This window comes from Pistacia vera, unplaced genomic scaffold (assembly GCF_008641045.1).
Source record: "Pistacia vera cultivar Batoury unplaced genomic scaffold, PisVer_v2 Contig52, whole genome shotgun sequence".
Lineage (NCBI taxonomy): Eukaryota > Viridiplantae > Streptophyta > Magnoliopsida > Sapindales > Anacardiaceae > Pistacia > Pistacia vera.
This window is the reverse complement of record NW_022196357.1, coordinates 1762489-1779480: the sequence shown is the minus strand read 5'-3', so window position 1 is coordinate 1779480 and position 16992 is coordinate 1762489. Positions and strand designations below refer to the sequence as shown.

Below are 16992 nucleotides of genomic sequence, written 5' to 3'. Positions count from 1 at the left end.
TTTATTTTTAAATAAAAAATGAAATTAAAAACCCTTAAAACAAGGATAAAAGTCTTCCCAGTTCCAACTACTATTACGTAATCCTATCATCACTCTTTCAAGTGAAATAGTTGAACCAAAGCTTTGTCAAATTTTCTATGCATATGTGTCGGAAAATTATTGGCTATGTAAAATGTTTGAACGAATGGGGTGTATGGTAACAAATCCACATGGCCGGCCAAGAAAGGGGAGTGGTAGAATGGACCCACGTAAGCACAATCCCGAAGCAGGGGTTAATGGGACCTACAGAAGTAATTATAGAAGTAGGGACCACATATATAAATAAAAAATGACCCTTTTAAAACGCCGTAGTATTTGGGGTCAACAAACGCATGGTGTGAAACACGCTAGCAATGCCAAGCAATTACTGGGTCATGCGTGGTGTGCCGTGACCGTGGCTTCAAAAGTTTACTTTGACTCTCTCTCTCTCTCTCTCTCTCTCTCTCCGTCTATGGCCATCCGTCCGTATTCAAATTCAACCCGAATCAACCGTCCTACTATTCTACTGCATTTGTTCTTTGCTTTTTCTTTTTTGATATATTATTATATAATGGAAATTTTTATTTTTTTCTTAAATATGTTGATTACAAAATATGATTTTGGTGATCTTTTTTTCAATCTCTAATCTTATCCATACAATTAACAATTTATATTTAATGTTCTTACAAGCGTATATTTTATTTTATTTTTTTCGTAAAATCGTTTAGTATTAAAATAATCTATTTCGTTCAAAAGTATCTAATTTTTTTTCTAATTTTATGAGAAGGCGTTTGGTTTTTAAGGGTTTTCTCATATAATTTTTAAGGTTTCTTTTTTTAAATAATTATAGGGGGTTTTGATAGTTTTTTCTTTAAAAATAGGTGAGTTTAATATTAAACAATCTTTACAAAGGGAGAGATAATTCAACATAAATGACTAATTTATTATTATAAATTAAACTTGGACCTGAATAATTCAATCTCCGAGCTATTTAAAAATCATTTATGCCTTAAATAAAGAGAAGTTGACTTTTCAGATGGACCATGGCCATACGAACTCAGGTCAAGTGTTAGGTGTTCTAGACATTAATGCATTCAATATTTCGAAATCCCATTTATGAATTAAAATATAATAATAAATTAGAATGATATTTAGTTTTCTATTAATTAATCACCCTCATTTAAGGCTATTAAAATTGTAAATAATAAATATTTATTTAGAAAACTTAAGCATTAATTTGATGATTGTATTAATTATCATCGTGATTTGAGTGTAGAATAAATAATAATGAGTTGAGAATCAAATTGGTAATATTTTTCCAAGAAATGAAAGCAAAAATATAAATGAAAGGATTCTGTGTCAGGATTAAAATAAAAAATTAAGAATAGATTATAATAAAATAGAAGATTATGGCTTTGGTAATGGCATGATTATTGCTGTCAATTATTGTATTGGTTTTTTTCTTTATAGCATTTAAAATGATAGTTGAAACCGAGTGTGGCCATTCATTCTCTCTAAGGTTCATGGGATGCTCTTATGGACCACCTACCACTTTCTTCCTTAATAATTAAATATTTTACATCTTTTAAATTACTAATTAACCCTACTTAAATACATTCTTTTAATCTTAATTAATTAATTAATTTTGTATATTTAGATATCTTATTATTACAAATACAACAATTTAGGGTTTGTTTGATTTATGTTCTTAAAATAATTATCAAAAAGATGTATCTCAATATTTTTATGTTTGAAAATGAGTTTAATATGATATTCAAAAATTGTTTTCGGATTAAAAATCATATAATACTATGAAAACGACTTTTATAATAATTTTTAAGATTTCTACTAAACATATTTTCATAAGATATTTTAATAACAAAACATTGTATTTAAAATCTATATTAAACATGCACGATATTATTGATCAAGCGTATCTTGATGATATAAATAGAAAAGGAATGTTGATTTTGTCATTAAAGCAATTAATCCTAGAATTAGCAGCAATAATTGAATTATAAAATTGGGTCGAGGTCTTCAATCAACTCATTGATAAACTTGAATGTAAACAAAAATGATTGATGTGAAAAATTGTCCAATTATCAAATACTAAATAAAGAAAGTTTGTATCAAGCATGATTTACATGTGCTAATATTTTTATTTTTGATAAAATACTAAACAATTAACAACTAATCCATCAACTACCATTGGGTGGGGTGGTATAATGATAAAAGAGCAAAATGAAATTTTATAAGTTCTTAAGTTCGAGTCCTCATAGGTCCTAATAGGAATGACCACTAAGGGGCTTACCTGGTCATTAACTTTAGGACCCGCAGATTAATTGAGATTTGTGTAAACTGGCCTAGATATCCTGATCACAAAAAAAAGAAAAAAAAAAGAAAAAAAAAGAGAAAAAAAAAAAAACTATCCCATTCTTTAATTCGTTAATTAAAGGTTAATAAGAATTTCAAAATTTAGGTAAAATGCATATGGATTTTGCTCTCTTATAGGAATGGCCGACCAAAACCAAATAAAACATGACTATTGCCAACTTAAAACTTTGATTAATACTTGTCTCAACCCTATACCAAACTTTTGTAGCAACATTATCACTCACTCCCCATTGTGAATTAGGCACCAATTGTCTTTTATTTTTATTTTTTTTAGGACACGGAGGTATTTGGGCCAAGCTTATGTGCGCCTCAACTAATTTCTTGAGATCCTGAAATTATCGGCTAGATAAAAATTCTAGTGGCTACTCCTATTAGTATCCGAAGAGAGACTCGAACTTAAGACCTCTTGAATAATACACCAAAAAGTCTCTAAAGAATCGCTCTGACCACCCAGAGATACTTACCAATTGTCCTTATTGTATACTAGTTGATACACCTAAATATTTAGAAATTACATTAATTCAATAATAAAATTATATATTTTAAATGTATCAATAATTGTATGTTTGGTGAGTTAAGAAAACATGTATAGATTAGATAGATACCTAGTAGCTATTCGTGTAAGTTGAGAGGAGAATAATCAAATAAATTATGAAGAATAATAAATTAAAAAAAAAGAGAAAAAATGATAAGACCGAAGTGGCGAAGTCTAGTGAAAATGAAAGAAAAAAAATAAAAAGGAAAGATAGAGGTGGGTTCCTTGCAGCCAACGCATTTAGGTTTGGTTTTAGGTTCGGAGTGTTAAGACTTCGTGAAGATAAGAACGACCCCTCTTTCTTTCTTGCCCTCTCACACACTCTCTCTCTGCGCCTCAGCTGCAGCCTCGGCCTCAGCCGCCTCCCTTCTCTCTACTTCGTCTATTTAACTCTCTTCTTATTACCTTTATATTTTTTCAAAACCACTCAGTCTCTCTCTCTCGCTCTCTCTCTCTCGCTTATAACAAAAACTAAAGCTAAAGTTCACTACTCTCTGTTCAAGCTGGCGATCGAAAATCAGGAAACCACTGTCCGTGAAATCAAACCCAAGAATCGGAGAATCATGGTATGCACAATGCGTGTTTGTGATGTTTTTCATTTGGGTTTTTTTGAGTTTTGGTTGTAATGTTGTTTGTTTGAATGATTTACAGGGTCCGGATGAAGAGGACAACAGGTGGCCTCCATGGCTTAAGCCATTGTTAAGGGAAAGCTTCTTTGTTCAATGCAAGTTACATGCTGATTCTCACAAGAGTGAATGTAATATGTACTGTTTGGATTGTATGAATGGCGCCTTTTGCTCTCTCTGCTTAGCTTACCACAAGGATCATCGTGTTATTCAGGTTTATTTCTTCTTCTTCTTCTTCTTCTTCTTCTTTTCTCTGTGTTTGGTTTCTGGGTCTTTTATTCCTTTACCTTTCTTGCTTCAATCATTCTTTTCAAATTGGGTTTCTTCTTTATTCGTCGAATCTTTCCGATCCTCTGGATTTTATACCCTTTTCAAGCAATTTGGTTTTCATTTTCTTTATTTCTTCTCTATCTGAGTTAAGTTTATTTCTATTTCTCTTTGTTTTGCTGAGTTGAAATGAGCTGTACTGATATAAATCAGTTGCTATAATTTGCTCTGCTACTTGTTTCTATCACATTAGCTCACAAGTTACTGATTTCACAGTTAAATCAAATGAAAAGATTTTCAACTTCCATTTTGTTATTTTTTCAGCAGCCAAACGGAACATTTTCAGCATTGTTCATTTGTCCCGTGTTTTTCTCCCAATAAAAACTTTATTTTTCTTACAGATAAGCCGAAGCTTCATCGATTTCACGTGTATTTACTTTTATTCCAAAGCAGCTCAATACAATACATCTCAGTTTGCTCTTTCGTGTTTTCCTAATTTTCCCGGGTCCCAAACAGTTCGTTTTCCGATTGAATAGTAATAAAAAAGAATCCCCTGATTTCCCCTTAATGGGTCATTCTGTTTTTGTAATTACCAATTGACTGAGGCTCCGTTTGGTACATAGTTTGGGAAAACTAGAACAATAAAGTTAAACAAAAAATTTGTGTTTGGTTCACTTATTCTCAAAATATTATTCTAAATTATTCAATTTCTTTTAAACCCCCTAAATTTGAGTTTCTAATTGGGTTTTGATTGTATTTATTGACAGATAAGGAGATCTTCATACCATGATGTGATAAGGGTTTCTGAAATACAGAAAGTGCTCGACATTTCTGGAGTTCAAACTTATGTTATAAACAGTGCAAGGGTTGTGTTTTTGAATGAGAGGCCTCAGCCTAGGCCTGGCAAAGGTGTCACCAACACCTGTGAGGTCTGCGACCGTAGCCTTCTCGATTCCTTCCGCTTCTGCTCACTCGGCTGCAAGGTACTCAATGTTGCGAATTTCCTGTTTTTGGTCGTTTGGTTGCTGAGAAAGTGTAGGAAAAGTAAGAAAAAGAAAAGGGAGGGTTTTTTATTTTTTATTTTTTCTGGTTGTCTTAGTCATTAAGGAAATAGAAAATTCAACTTAATAATATTCAATGAATGAACATTTTGGTTGGTGCGAGTATGTTGACTTTTTCATTAGGGACAGTGCCAATGTGAAGCATTAAATTGCTAGTTTTCTTTAGCTTTTCAATTGAAAATGAAAAGCATGAATAGCCTTTTAATCACCCATTTTGAAATATAGCCACATTCTGATTAATTAATTCTATTCATTCTTTTGAATGATTGGTTACAGATTGCTGGAACATCAAAGAATTTCCAGAAGAAGAGAAAGAATCGACTCGCAATGGGGTCGGATTCTGAGGACTCGTACAGCAGCAGCAGCCATGGCAAGCTCAACATCAAAGTTCAAAGCTTCTCGCCATCAACGCCGCCTCCAACTGCGGCTAGTTTCCGAACTGGCAAGCGAAGAAAGGGAATTCCACACCGAGCCCCGATGGGGGGATTATTCATAGAATACTAGTGTCATTATTAGTTCCTCAGTTATACAAATTAGTAGTTTTAACAATGCCCCTTCTACTGCGTAGCTTTCTTTAGTATTCTTGTATATAGAAGCAGCAAGTAGAAGTAAGTTTGGAAAATAGGAGGGGGGAAATGGAAAATAAGACAAAAAGTATGAAGGACTGGATGGTAATAAGTGTAAGTGTTTTCTTAAAAGATATAATAGGGTGCTTTATACTTAAGTTTTGGTATGGGTTGAAATGTAAATAGGGTTTTTCTGTAATTTAGAAAAGAAAATAGTGAATGTGAATGTGTCTATATATGGAAATGAAATAAGACAATTATGTGTTGAGACCTTCCATTTTTGGAAATAATTTAGTAGTGGTGACAACTGATAAGGCTGCCTCCAATTTTGGTGGGTCCATAGTGGTCTTGGCACGTGTGACGTATTCGTTAGTACGTGTAAGACATACACTGGATGTAATGTATCATAATAAAATAATGGGTGGTGTCTTGATTCTTCGAATCATGAAAAGTTGGCCAGCCTCAGCCGCCCTTTGCAACCACCAACCATTTCTCAATGTCAGAAAGGCGGTTTGGTTTCGTAGTTCAAGTGGGCTCAGCCCATTCATCAAATTGCTCTTCCTATAGATTCCATAAAATCAATAGCTAATATTTTCACCTACCCACTATAATATATAAAATTTTAAAAAAGTGGCTTTGTTTTGTTCTGATTTTTGTCACATTTTATATAATATAAAGTTTAATTCTCATTGGTTATACAAAAATGTATTATACGGTATGAAATTAAGAGATAGAGAGAGAGAGAGAGAGAGAGAGAGAGAGATGCAAGTGGGAGTTAACATTTTCTGTTAGGTCGGTTGTTAGATGCCACATTTAACTTGACTTTTATTGTGGTAATCAAACGCATTCAAGAACTTTGCCTTTTTCATGTTTGGGAACTTGTCCATCACCATGACATAAACGTGTTCCAATCTTCCAGAACAATTACTTGGTTCAACATCAATAATTGCTAATACGATTCTACATCATTTTTCATTCTTATTTTTATCAAATTACCATTTGCTTTCATTTCTATGTTTTAACTTACCAAAACAGAGATTTTATAAATACCAATATTAAAAAAAAAAAAATTTTTGTCTCTTTATACATGTGACACAATCGAAGAGTGGTAAAGAGATTGTATTTTAGTATTTTTCGATAAATTATAATAAAATAAAAGAAAATTTGACAAATAAAATTACGTTAAAATATTGATAAAAGCCTTTTTAATACTTTCTACATAAACGGGATAAAATTAAACTAAACGATCTCAAGCGAAAAATAAAATGAACTTGAACATTTAAAATAAAATTCATTTTTTTATCTTCAATTAAAGAAAAGAAAAAATGCAGGTTTATTTATAACCCTGATATGGAAACAAGTGTCGTTAGTTTATTACTAAACAGAAATTAAACAAGTGTTTTGTTTTTGTATGTCCTTTTTAACTTTTTTACCGTCCAATCTTTTTTGACTCAAAAATTTGACCAAAGTTTGCCCCAACTTTACGCGGTTGATGGGATTGAATTGATCATTGTTTTCATGGTAAATCAAGGATTCGATGTTTTTAACTTTTTAACTTTTTTAATTTTACTTACCAAACTTTGAACGTTAGGGACTAATATTACATAATGTATATAAATATAATATAATAGATTTTTTTTTATTGTATTAACAATTTTGTATTTCAGACAAATTGATTAAGAGTATTTTTAAAATATTTTTTACATAATTTATTCTTTAAATTAAATTAAAACTGAGTTTAACTCTCAATCATAATTTTAAATAATAAATTACAAGTTTTTAAGCATTTATTTATGATCTATTTTTCGATAATTTTTTTTTTTAAAAATCTATTGGATTTGAATAAAAATATTGTTATTTGTATGAAATTAATAAAGATATTTTTTATTTATACGAAAGAGATTCTTTAAAATAAAGAAAACAATTAGAATGCTTTTTAAGAGATTTATGCCATTTTTGTACAATAAAATTAATAGCAAATAATTTGTATGAATAGATATTATTGTTCCTAAAAACACTCCATGTTTAAGAATCTAATTGAAAGTTTGACCCAATGCGATACTGACACGTGGAATGCCGATTCTTTTGAAGGTTGAACTGTGAAAACTAGAAAAGGACACGTCAATGGTGGTCACTATCATTATTACGTGTTTCATCTGATATTCGTAGAATCGTAGTCATTATCTACTCCTGTGTGATGTGTCCTTAAGGTATCACCTTGCCAATTCTACTCGCAGAACATTCTTTAGAATAGAAGTTTAACGGGAAGATAGGAGATGGGTTGGTGACCAGGTTTGAGCGACCAAAATCCTATAAAATTATTGATAAATATTATTATATTTATAATCTAATTTTATGATTTTTTTATAATTTTAATATAAATTTATAATTAATTAATCCATAAATAAATTCTATCCGTCGAAAATTTTTAGTATTTAGTTTCATCTTAATTAATAGATTACAAGCCTATTTATTCTCGCTTCAAAATTTTTTTTTTTTTTTCTCTCATCGGCTTTTTTCATGCAGCTCACCATCAACACAAATTGATATATGAACATACTAAATATGTTTGTCTTATATACGATTGATCTCGCCCACATATAGAACAAACATACTAAAAATCAACAGTAACCGAATTCAACGACGTGGATAAAAATTGCGGCACGAAACCAAAACTAGAAAATGGGGTAAACACTATGGGGACACAAGTCCTAGTCTTATTGAAAGATTTGCCGTTTTTAGGAATTAGGATAATAAAGAGTAGCTCTCAAAGGACGTGGCATTGATGTGATGAGAAAAGATTAAAAAAAAAGACAAATTTGATCCTGTTTTATTATAAGAAAAATACGTGGACATTCCAACTTGGCTTTGAAATATGCAACCAAATTTATATATACATCTTAAAAGAGTGGTGGTGATGGTGTAGGTGGTGGTGGTGGTAACCATGTAGGAGGAGCACATTAAGAGACTCTTACTTGAACAAAGTAATGGATGGTGGATATGAATCCCACTCCACTCCACTCATCTCATCTCTTTATTTATATTTTATGATTTATGCCCATCAACCTTTCTTTTAAGTTATTTTTTAATTCATATTCATCTTCAACCGTTGCTCATTCGCCTAAGCCATGATGTCATTGGTTGATTAAACTGATAAAAAGCATAGAAAGAAAGAGAGAGAGAGGCTTCAATCTTCAATCACGTCCACACCATGCTGATGAATTTTGTTTGGTTCTCTCTCTTAATTGGGTCCCCTTCGATTCCATTATTTTAAAATTGATTGGCTACTACTGTTTTTGTTCACCTACATTTTACCTAATTTCCTTTATAAAAACAATACCCTCACATGGATTTTCTTCTTTCTTTTTTTTTTTGGGTGATCAGCATGTTTAGACCAGCTTACGTGTACTTCAACTAATTCTCTGAGACCATAAAGTTGACTGTCAGGTAAATCTCCTCAGTGATCACCCCTATCAGTAGGGGTGTAAACGAGCCGAGCCGAGTCGAGCTTTTGGCTTATCGAGCTCGGCTCGTTTACAATAATGTCGAGCTCGAGCTCGAGCTCGAGCCTGGCGAGCCTCAAAATTGAGACTCAAGCTCGAGCTCGAGCCAGCTCGCGAGCCGGCTCGATATCGAGCTCGCGAGCTCGTTATCGAGCTCGATAAGGCTCGATCAAACCACCATTTATCCGGGTTTGATCAAGCCAAGTTCCCCTTTTTTACAGCAATCTGCCTGCGTACAGCATTTCATATTTACATCCAATGTTGAATTAACCATGACAGTTTTGAACATTACAAAATGTCTATTACCTTACAAAATAAAAAAACAGTTCTGAATATATACAAACAACATTCCTAGGAGATTACCGATTTCAGAGTGTCTGGTTCGCGATTTGGGATTTAGGGGTCTTTGATTGCGATTTAGGATTTAGGGCAACTGGGATGAGGAACTGAAATTGAGTAATTGACGCTCTGTTTTGGTGTATCGTGTTATTTCAAATTTGCACTTTTAGGGGGGGGGAACTGTCATTTTTTTAACTTTTTCACTGAAAAATATCAGTTTAATACCTAATAATTTAAAAAATCACCAAAACACCCTATTAAGTGTACAGTGCTTAATCGAGCGGAGCCGAGCCAGGCTCGCGAGCCCACTAGCCGAGCTTCACTGTGTTGGAGCTCGACTCGGTTAAAGAACCGAGTTCGAGTCGAGTCGAACCGAGCCTTACTCGGCTCAGCTCGTTTACAGTCCTACCTATCAGTAACTTAGGTAGATCGAATAGTCTTTTACTAAAGAAAATATGCATCATTCCCTTGGTTTTTACGTTCAACAGTAAAACTTTTACTCATGTTACATAATATGCAACAAAGATTTATCTTAATTTTTATCCAACAATTCTCGAATTTACCGAATTAACGATACCAAGTTGTCGTTTAATCTTAATTCAAGAATCATCTTTCAGTTAAAAAGGTTTATACACTATATATTATATGATGACATTTAACACGATTTGAGTGTGCACACGAGTGGGGCTTTGGATATACACAATTCAAGTCTGCCGTCTTTGGATATGAAATTCTTATCAAGTTGTCACAAAACAAATGAGATCTTCCAACTGCTTTTGGAAATCTAAGTGAATTCCTAAGATACTTTATTAAAATTGTGGACCTTATATTATAATATCATCATGTAGTTGATTACAAAGTATTAGTTGGGCCACCATAAGTACTTATGGGCATCGAATTTATTTTCAGATTTTGACTTGTGATATTACGCATCATGACAATATGTTTTTTTTATAAATATATATTAATATTTTTTCTTAATAAAAAGCTTTTTTTTTTTTTCTTCCTAGAAATATGTAAAAGCATATCTAGGAAGTCGAATTTCAAATGTGCTTCATGTGGTTTTCACTTAACAAATGTTTATATTAAAGTTCTTTAAATACTTTTTTTTTTTTTTAACGCCTTTAACCTCAAAGCCACTTTAATTAAAGACTACAACAAAACTAATGCAAAAGTACTTTTAACATATTGGTTCACCAAAACTGCTCCCAATTACAGTAAAAATGTTTATACATTCGTTTTTATTTCTATAAATTTTCTAGTATTATGATTTGCTATATCATTAAGCGTATTTCTAACATTACAATCGACAATTCATTGATGTGTTCTAATCTTTGAAAAAGATCCAACTTCCATTTAAGTTGAAGAAGCCAATGCTTATTAACACATTCAACAAGCATAAAGATTTTTTAATTACCCACAAAGGCAAGAAATCAAAACCCTAATACCATTTTTATTTAATAACTATATGCATGGGACCAAGAAGAAGCATAAATGGGGTCCAAGACAGTGAAGAGATTACCAATGATAGTGGATAAGATTAGCAAAAGAAGATTCCATGATAGAGAGTGGATCAATCTTAGACACGCCATGTACTTACAATTAAAAAAAAAAAAAAAAAAAAAAAAGAATTAATTAATTCTACTGAAAAACCATATCCACCACACACGGTTGATCCACTGGGTCACAGTATTTTCTCAGTACGAGATAGCACAAACAGATTTTAATTATTTGTTAATGGAAATGGAAGCATGCAAACACAAGTTGGATTGGAGGGGCCGAGGGGCCTCCTCTAAAAGTAAAATATATCATTTCTCTTTCGTTTCAAAGTGTATATCCGTTCAACAATAATAATACTCCAAAACCCTAAAAGGGTTCCTTGTTTAAAGGTACTTTCATTTCTTGTGAATCGTTTTAGGTTTATTTGGGTTCCTCGAGTGTGCATTATTTGACCAGAAACTCTCATTATTTTGATTTTTCTTAACAGTTTATATACTGTTAAAAATGGCGGACAAACTTGAAAAGATATATAAGAGAAAGTGGGGAAGTCAAAATGAAAATTTGTGATAAATTGCAGAGATCTAGTTTTAGTGTGACGTATCATCAAGATATTATTTATGGCTGCATTTATATTGACCTAACATTTTAGGAAGAAGTTCGATTGAACTTTGCTTCAAGACAGCTTTGTTCAGTCGGCTAATTGTTGCTTCTTCCCTTCTGCTGCTTCCCATTTAATGCTCATTTTCTTGGTAAATACTGGGAACCATCTACCTCTGTACCTTCCATATAAATATTGACAAGAACAACACTTTACTTACAATTACAGACCCACAGATTAATTTCTGAGATGTGGGTACTGGGTGAACCTGAAATTGAAATTTCCTGTCTTCTTCACCATAGCCGAAATGTTGATTTCTTTTATGAACTTTAAATTTGTAATGGATTGACCCACAGTTTAGGCTGCAGCCCAAAAAAAAAAAACAAAAAAAAACTTTTAGGCTTTTGTTGTGTGCTAAATTTTGGGGTTCATTTATTGTTGGGCCGTAATATAAAACTCAGTTGAGATTGTTCAAGGCCTGAGCATTAATTAAGATGGATAACCCATCATTTATATGGAGGATGATTAGGCTATTGAGCCTGCTTGAATACTTCTATTGTCACTCCTGACAACAATTTGCTTTCCTGATTTATCAACTTGATTCCAACCATTACTCATTTATTTCTATTGCACTTCTTTCTGTTGTTACGAAACTCAAAGCAACCTAAATTACTCAATCGACATTGACGGGACTGAATAAGATGTGAGCGTGACCTCTAAGGATCAACAATGAATTGAAACTGAATTCATAAAATAAGGGTAAAAGACAATTTTTAAAGTGGTTCGGCAAGTTCTAAGGATCAACAATGAATTGAAACTGAATTAATAAAATAAGGGTAAAAGATAATTTTTAAAGTGGTTCGCCAAGTTAAATTAAGCCTACGTCCATTGTCATTTTATTGATTTGTTTGTGATTAAAATTAGAATTGCCATAATAATACTCTTTGCTTTCTAAACTCTCTAATCCCTTCCAATGATTTTGTTTGGGGTATTTATACTACAAGATGATAACAGTTATAAGAAAGAAAATAGGGATAATGACATTATTTTATGAAGTTAATCTCATGATTCTTGCCATGTTTAATGGGTGGAGAGTTGTCATGCTCCTTGATTTTAGGGAATAATGCTTATCTCTAGAGACAAGGCTTATCCATGATATGGAAGACTGGAAGATAATTGTAAAACAACTCGCTTCACCTTGGACATAACTTGCTTCAATTTGGTCGTCATCTCACAAGTTACACAGACCTATAGCTCGCTATAAGCTATTGCTTGCTCCGAGTTGGTCGCACATCCTCGCACAACATTAATATTTGCCAATCAGTTTTTGGAGCTCGTGTCAAGCTTCAAAAACTTCGAGCTTTTCTAGATGAGCTATCAATGTGTGAGTTGCTATCAGACTAAACTGACTTGTGAATTGGGGCTCGATCAAATATTGAACTGTTGCTAAAGCTTGTTCTTAGTGATCCTTTTGATGACCAACCGGTGATGAGGTCAAAAACAAGGAGTCCCCGAACACACACACACACACACAACATGCAAAATTCGGCCTACTCTAAACTATGTCCCAGGATCAACTAAAATGAGTTATTTAAACTAGATATGTGAATATTTGTTACATTCCAATGAAGATTCAACGCGAATTAACCTTCCTAAGGTATATCCAAAGTTTCTTAGAGGTAACGAGTAGGCTTAGACTTCGGAACACTTTCCAAGCTATAGTATATTTGACATGACAATCATGTAAGTATTTTTTCACAAATATATTAAACTATTTAATACATTTAATATATGTCTTTGAATACATTCCGAATTTGTCTAATTTAATTTTCCAAACAATTCTAAATAGATTAAATCAAATTAGAATAATTTATTTTTTACACATTATCCAAGATAACTTTTATCTACTACCTAGGAGACCCATATGAAAATGTTTAATAATAGGCTTCAACGTATTTGGTTCCGTATCTCTTTATCTCATACTTGTAAGGTATCGAATGTGTTAACGTTATCCAACTCTATTATAGGGATAATGCTAAACTCTTGAATTAAACATTTTGTTTATAAGAAACTTTGGGTAGCAAATGGTATTTTGAAACTTTTTCGCTGGGAAAGTATTGAGGCAAACCTTGGTGGGAAAAAGTCGTTTACTCTATCTATGTCTTCTACTTTGAAACGCTGCTAAATTAACTCTATTCATATAGATATGATATTATGAAGAGAGACATAAATCTATAAAAATCTGAGCCTATGGCCCATTTCTTTGACTTAAGCCACTGAAGAAGACGACGTAGTGGTGGTTTTTCTCAAATTTCTTACTGACAGTCAGAGAGAAAGCTTGCCTGCGGCTGCAGAAGATAAGATAAAAAACAAACGCTAGCTAATAACACTCTTCCCTTATAAAGTCGCCCCTTTAACTTGCATGCCACCATCATAACGACAATAATTCAATTCAAAAGCAATCAACTTTCGGTGCCCCTCCACAAATCAAGCACAGCCACGCCCATTGGCAGCTTTAATCCACACATTATATCACCAAACCCAACACATTATTTTACTAAATTAATAATGTAAACAACAAAACAAAAGGATCGATCTTCTTTTACAATACGTTCATAAAATTAAGTTATCAAAAATCAAATTCACACTACTTAATTAATTCTATTTCTCCTCTTACGTGTAATTTGTTCCTTGCTTGTATCTTCGAAAGAGGTCTTCTGTTTTGGCATTTCTGAACGCACAACACCCAATCAAATAAACCCAGATCAAAGCAATTAGAGTTACGAGTAAAATGATGTCTGCTCTTCGCCATTCTTTCTTTAGATTTGCGAGCAATCCGGCTTTGCATGAATCGCAGTTATAGCATAGTTGATTTTGGTCATTGCTCCATTGCAGGCAATCCATGTCTGCCGCGTTGTTGATGGGACTTATCCAATACGTTGGATTCACAAATGTGTACCCACACTGTGTAGGGGGCTTACAGCATCCAGACTGTAAAGAAAAAAAGCAAAAACGAATAAAGATAAAGATTGAGAATGCTTTGTAAATGAAGATTAAAACATTGGTTGAAGAATCTAATGCTGTTTTACTTTATCTATGTATTGTTTATTGTTCTTTGCTTAAGGAATATAACCCTACTTTGAGATGAAATTATAGCTTAAAATCCGAACAAGTAACAAGGAAACTTGAACTGAAAAATATGTATCTATATAAGTACCTTTTAAATTGATTTTAAATTAAGCATTTAAATATAACTAACATGACCTAAATTAAATAAACGTTTGTGTTTCAAAAACAATGTCGAAATATATATTGTTTTTAATTCATTTATCCCCTTTTTTGGCCAAAATTCATGATTTGTTCAAGTAATCCAAATTAAGAATTTTCTTTTGAAAAAGCTAAAAAGAGGAAAGTATTAGGAGTCCCGCACCGACTAAACACGTTCAAGCCTACTGATTTATAAGAGAGGGTAATCCTCCCATTCAACAAAACCACAAAACCTGAGGAGTCAGACTCACCTCAAATTCTATCATACTGGTTTATAAGAGAGGGTAATCCTCCCATTCAACAAGACCTTATTAGGTAAGGAGTCAGACTCACCTCAAACTCTATATGGTATCAGAGTACAGGTTCAGTTGAGCCTTGACCAGTGGGTGAGGAGTTAGAGCCAATAACTACCTCCATCAACAGGCATGACCTAACATATGGGCCTGATCGTGAGGGGGAGTGTTGAAGTCCCACACCGATTAGGCACACTCAAGCCTACTGGTTTATAAGAGAGGGTAATCTTCCCATACAACAAGGTATTATTAGGTGAGATGTCAGACCCAACTCAAAAAAGTTTATTAGGTGAGATGTCAGACCCAACTCAAAAAAGTGAGAAATAAGAGTTCATTTTTAAAAAATGGTTTTCTTCAAGTTACCTCTAGAAGAAGACTTTCTTGCTTTCATTAGGGTTTGAAACTCAACAAGTTCAATTTTTTGAATAAATCTGCAGTTGTGAAGTAAATAAGAACAAAACGAAGTTAATTAATTTACCTGCAAAGGCGTTATGTGCGCATTAAAAAAATCCTGAGCCATCCGAAAACTTTGATTCAGCTCAGGACACATTTGTGTTGAGCTAAGACAGGTTTTTATCCTATCCCATTTGTAAGGACTCTGAACTCTTCTACGTAGCCACCCTGAAAAATCATCCAGACGATATTCTAAGTAAGCCCTACTCGGCTCAAGATGGCCTGAACCCCTAACCGTAACCATGTAGACAAACACAACCAAAGCGGCCAGTAATATTATGAGAATGAGCATCGCTACAAGGTAGAATATAAGCAGCCACGGAATGCGCCAGAAGCCTCCTATAAAGCCTGCAAGAGCCACAACCAAAATCAAAATGCCCAAGATAATAACCGGCCATTGTAAAATCTTCACACAGGAATTGTCCGGTTCGGTTGTAAGCCAGATTCCGGCACCAATGACTGGGATCGAAAGAAGCATGGCGACGAAGTTGATGGCTCCGATAACATTGCTGCTTAATGCCATTTTTCTGAGAGAAGTATGAGGAGTGTTTTCTTCAGGGTTTTGTTTGTTGTTGAAGTTATACAAATAAGGAGTTTAAAGAAGACTCTGTAGAAAAAGTTTCCACAACCCACCCGTCTTTGTTCCTTACCTTGGATCCGTGAAACTGAAAGCTACTAAAGCTAGTAATAATAATTTTTAAAGTAGGGCTTTGATCTCCAAGTCCAATCACATAAGGACAACTTTTAGAAAAGGAATACCTTGTACAGGATGAGGAAGAAAATAGAGGATGAGTAAAGAGACAAAAGTTGCTTACAACGAATGCATTTATGTGGTGGGAAAACGGAGTAAAAAGAAGGGAAAAAGTCTTGGATGAATGCATATCGAATTATTCGTGCTCTTATTTATTGATTTAATTTAATGAATAAATGTATGTACATATATAATATAATTATATTAAATAGATATATATATATATATATATATATATAATATATATAATATAATATATATATATATATATATATATATATTATATAGTATTACAGCCTACAACATTTCAAGAATATAATTAATGTATTAATGTATGTAATTATAATATAATCCATGAGACAATCTGACTCTGATACCATGAGAAAACAATATTTCAAGAATGAGCATTCTTCTCGATCTTTATTCACATAACATAACTCCTTCCGTTTCCAAATAAATGACGCTTTAGCTAATTACACACTTTTTAGTACTGATTTTTTTAATGTAAACAAAAAGAGAGAGAGGCATGGGCACACAAAAAGTGGAGAGAAAGATTGAGACAGACACGGAGAGCAGAGAAGAGAGAGAGAAGAGATGTTGGCCATCGCAAAAATGAGAGAATAGAGATATTAGACAATTGAGACAAGACAAGCGACACTTTTTAGAAAAAATTATACTCTCAAGACGACACTTAAAAAAAAACGGAGGGAGTATATATATAGTATTATACCTTACAATCAAGCAACTAAATCAAGTCTAAATAAGAAGGAATCAGCCTAAATAAGAAAATAATCACTATCAAACTCCTACCTAAATAGTAA

At 32.9% G+C, this 16992-nt stretch overlaps 2 protein-coding genes across 2 annotated transcripts; one reads left to right on the top strand and one right to left on the bottom strand.

Moving 5' to 3' along the window:
- The first annotated feature begins 209 nt into the window (after positions 1–209).
- Positions 210–5742, top strand: LOC116106656. Its single transcript, XM_031393009.1, has 6 exons — positions 210–290; positions 447–473; positions 3379–3513; positions 3599–3787; positions 4608–4823; positions 5178–5742. Exons 1-6 carry the CDS (start codon positions 210–212, stop codon positions 5403–5405), a joined length of 876 nt encoding a protein of 291 aa, XP_031248869.1. The 3' UTR covers positions 5406–5742.
- Positions 5743–13939: 8197 nt separating this feature from the next.
- On the bottom strand, positions 13940–16095 carry LOC116106529 (protein TORNADO 2). The gene is made up of 2 exons (XM_031392898.1): positions 15446–16095; positions 13940–14398 (listed from the first exon to the last, which is right to left on the bottom strand). The coding sequence occupies exons 1-2, from the start codon at positions 15941–15943 to the stop codon at positions 14081–14083; spliced, it is 816 nt and encodes a 271-aa protein (XP_031248758.1). The 5' UTR covers positions 15944–16095; the 3' UTR covers positions 13940–14080.
- Positions 16096–16992: the final 897 nt, after the last annotated feature.

Excerpts from the sequence above, each read along its gene's own strand:
- LOC116106529 (XM_031392898.1), bottom strand. The coding sequence starts at position 15,943 with ATGGCATTAAGCAGCAATGTTATCGGAGCCATCAACTTCGTCGCCATG. Across the intron at positions 14,399-15,445 it reads CGCACATAACGCCTTTGCAG|TCTGGATGCTGTAAGCCCCC; the intron begins GTAAATTAATTA and ends TTTTCTTTACAG.
- LOC116106656 (XM_031393009.1), top strand. The coding sequence starts at position 210 with ATGGCCGGCCAAGAAAGGGGAGTGGTAGAATGGACCCACGTAAGCACA. Across the intron at positions 474-3,378 it reads TGACTCTCTCTCTCTCTCTC|TCTCTCTCTCTCGCTCTCTC; the intron begins TCTCTCTCTCTC and ends AAAACCACTCAG. Across the intron at positions 4,824-5,177 it reads TCTGCTCACTCGGCTGCAAG|ATTGCTGGAACATCAAAGAA; the intron begins GTACTCAATGTT and ends GATTGGTTACAG.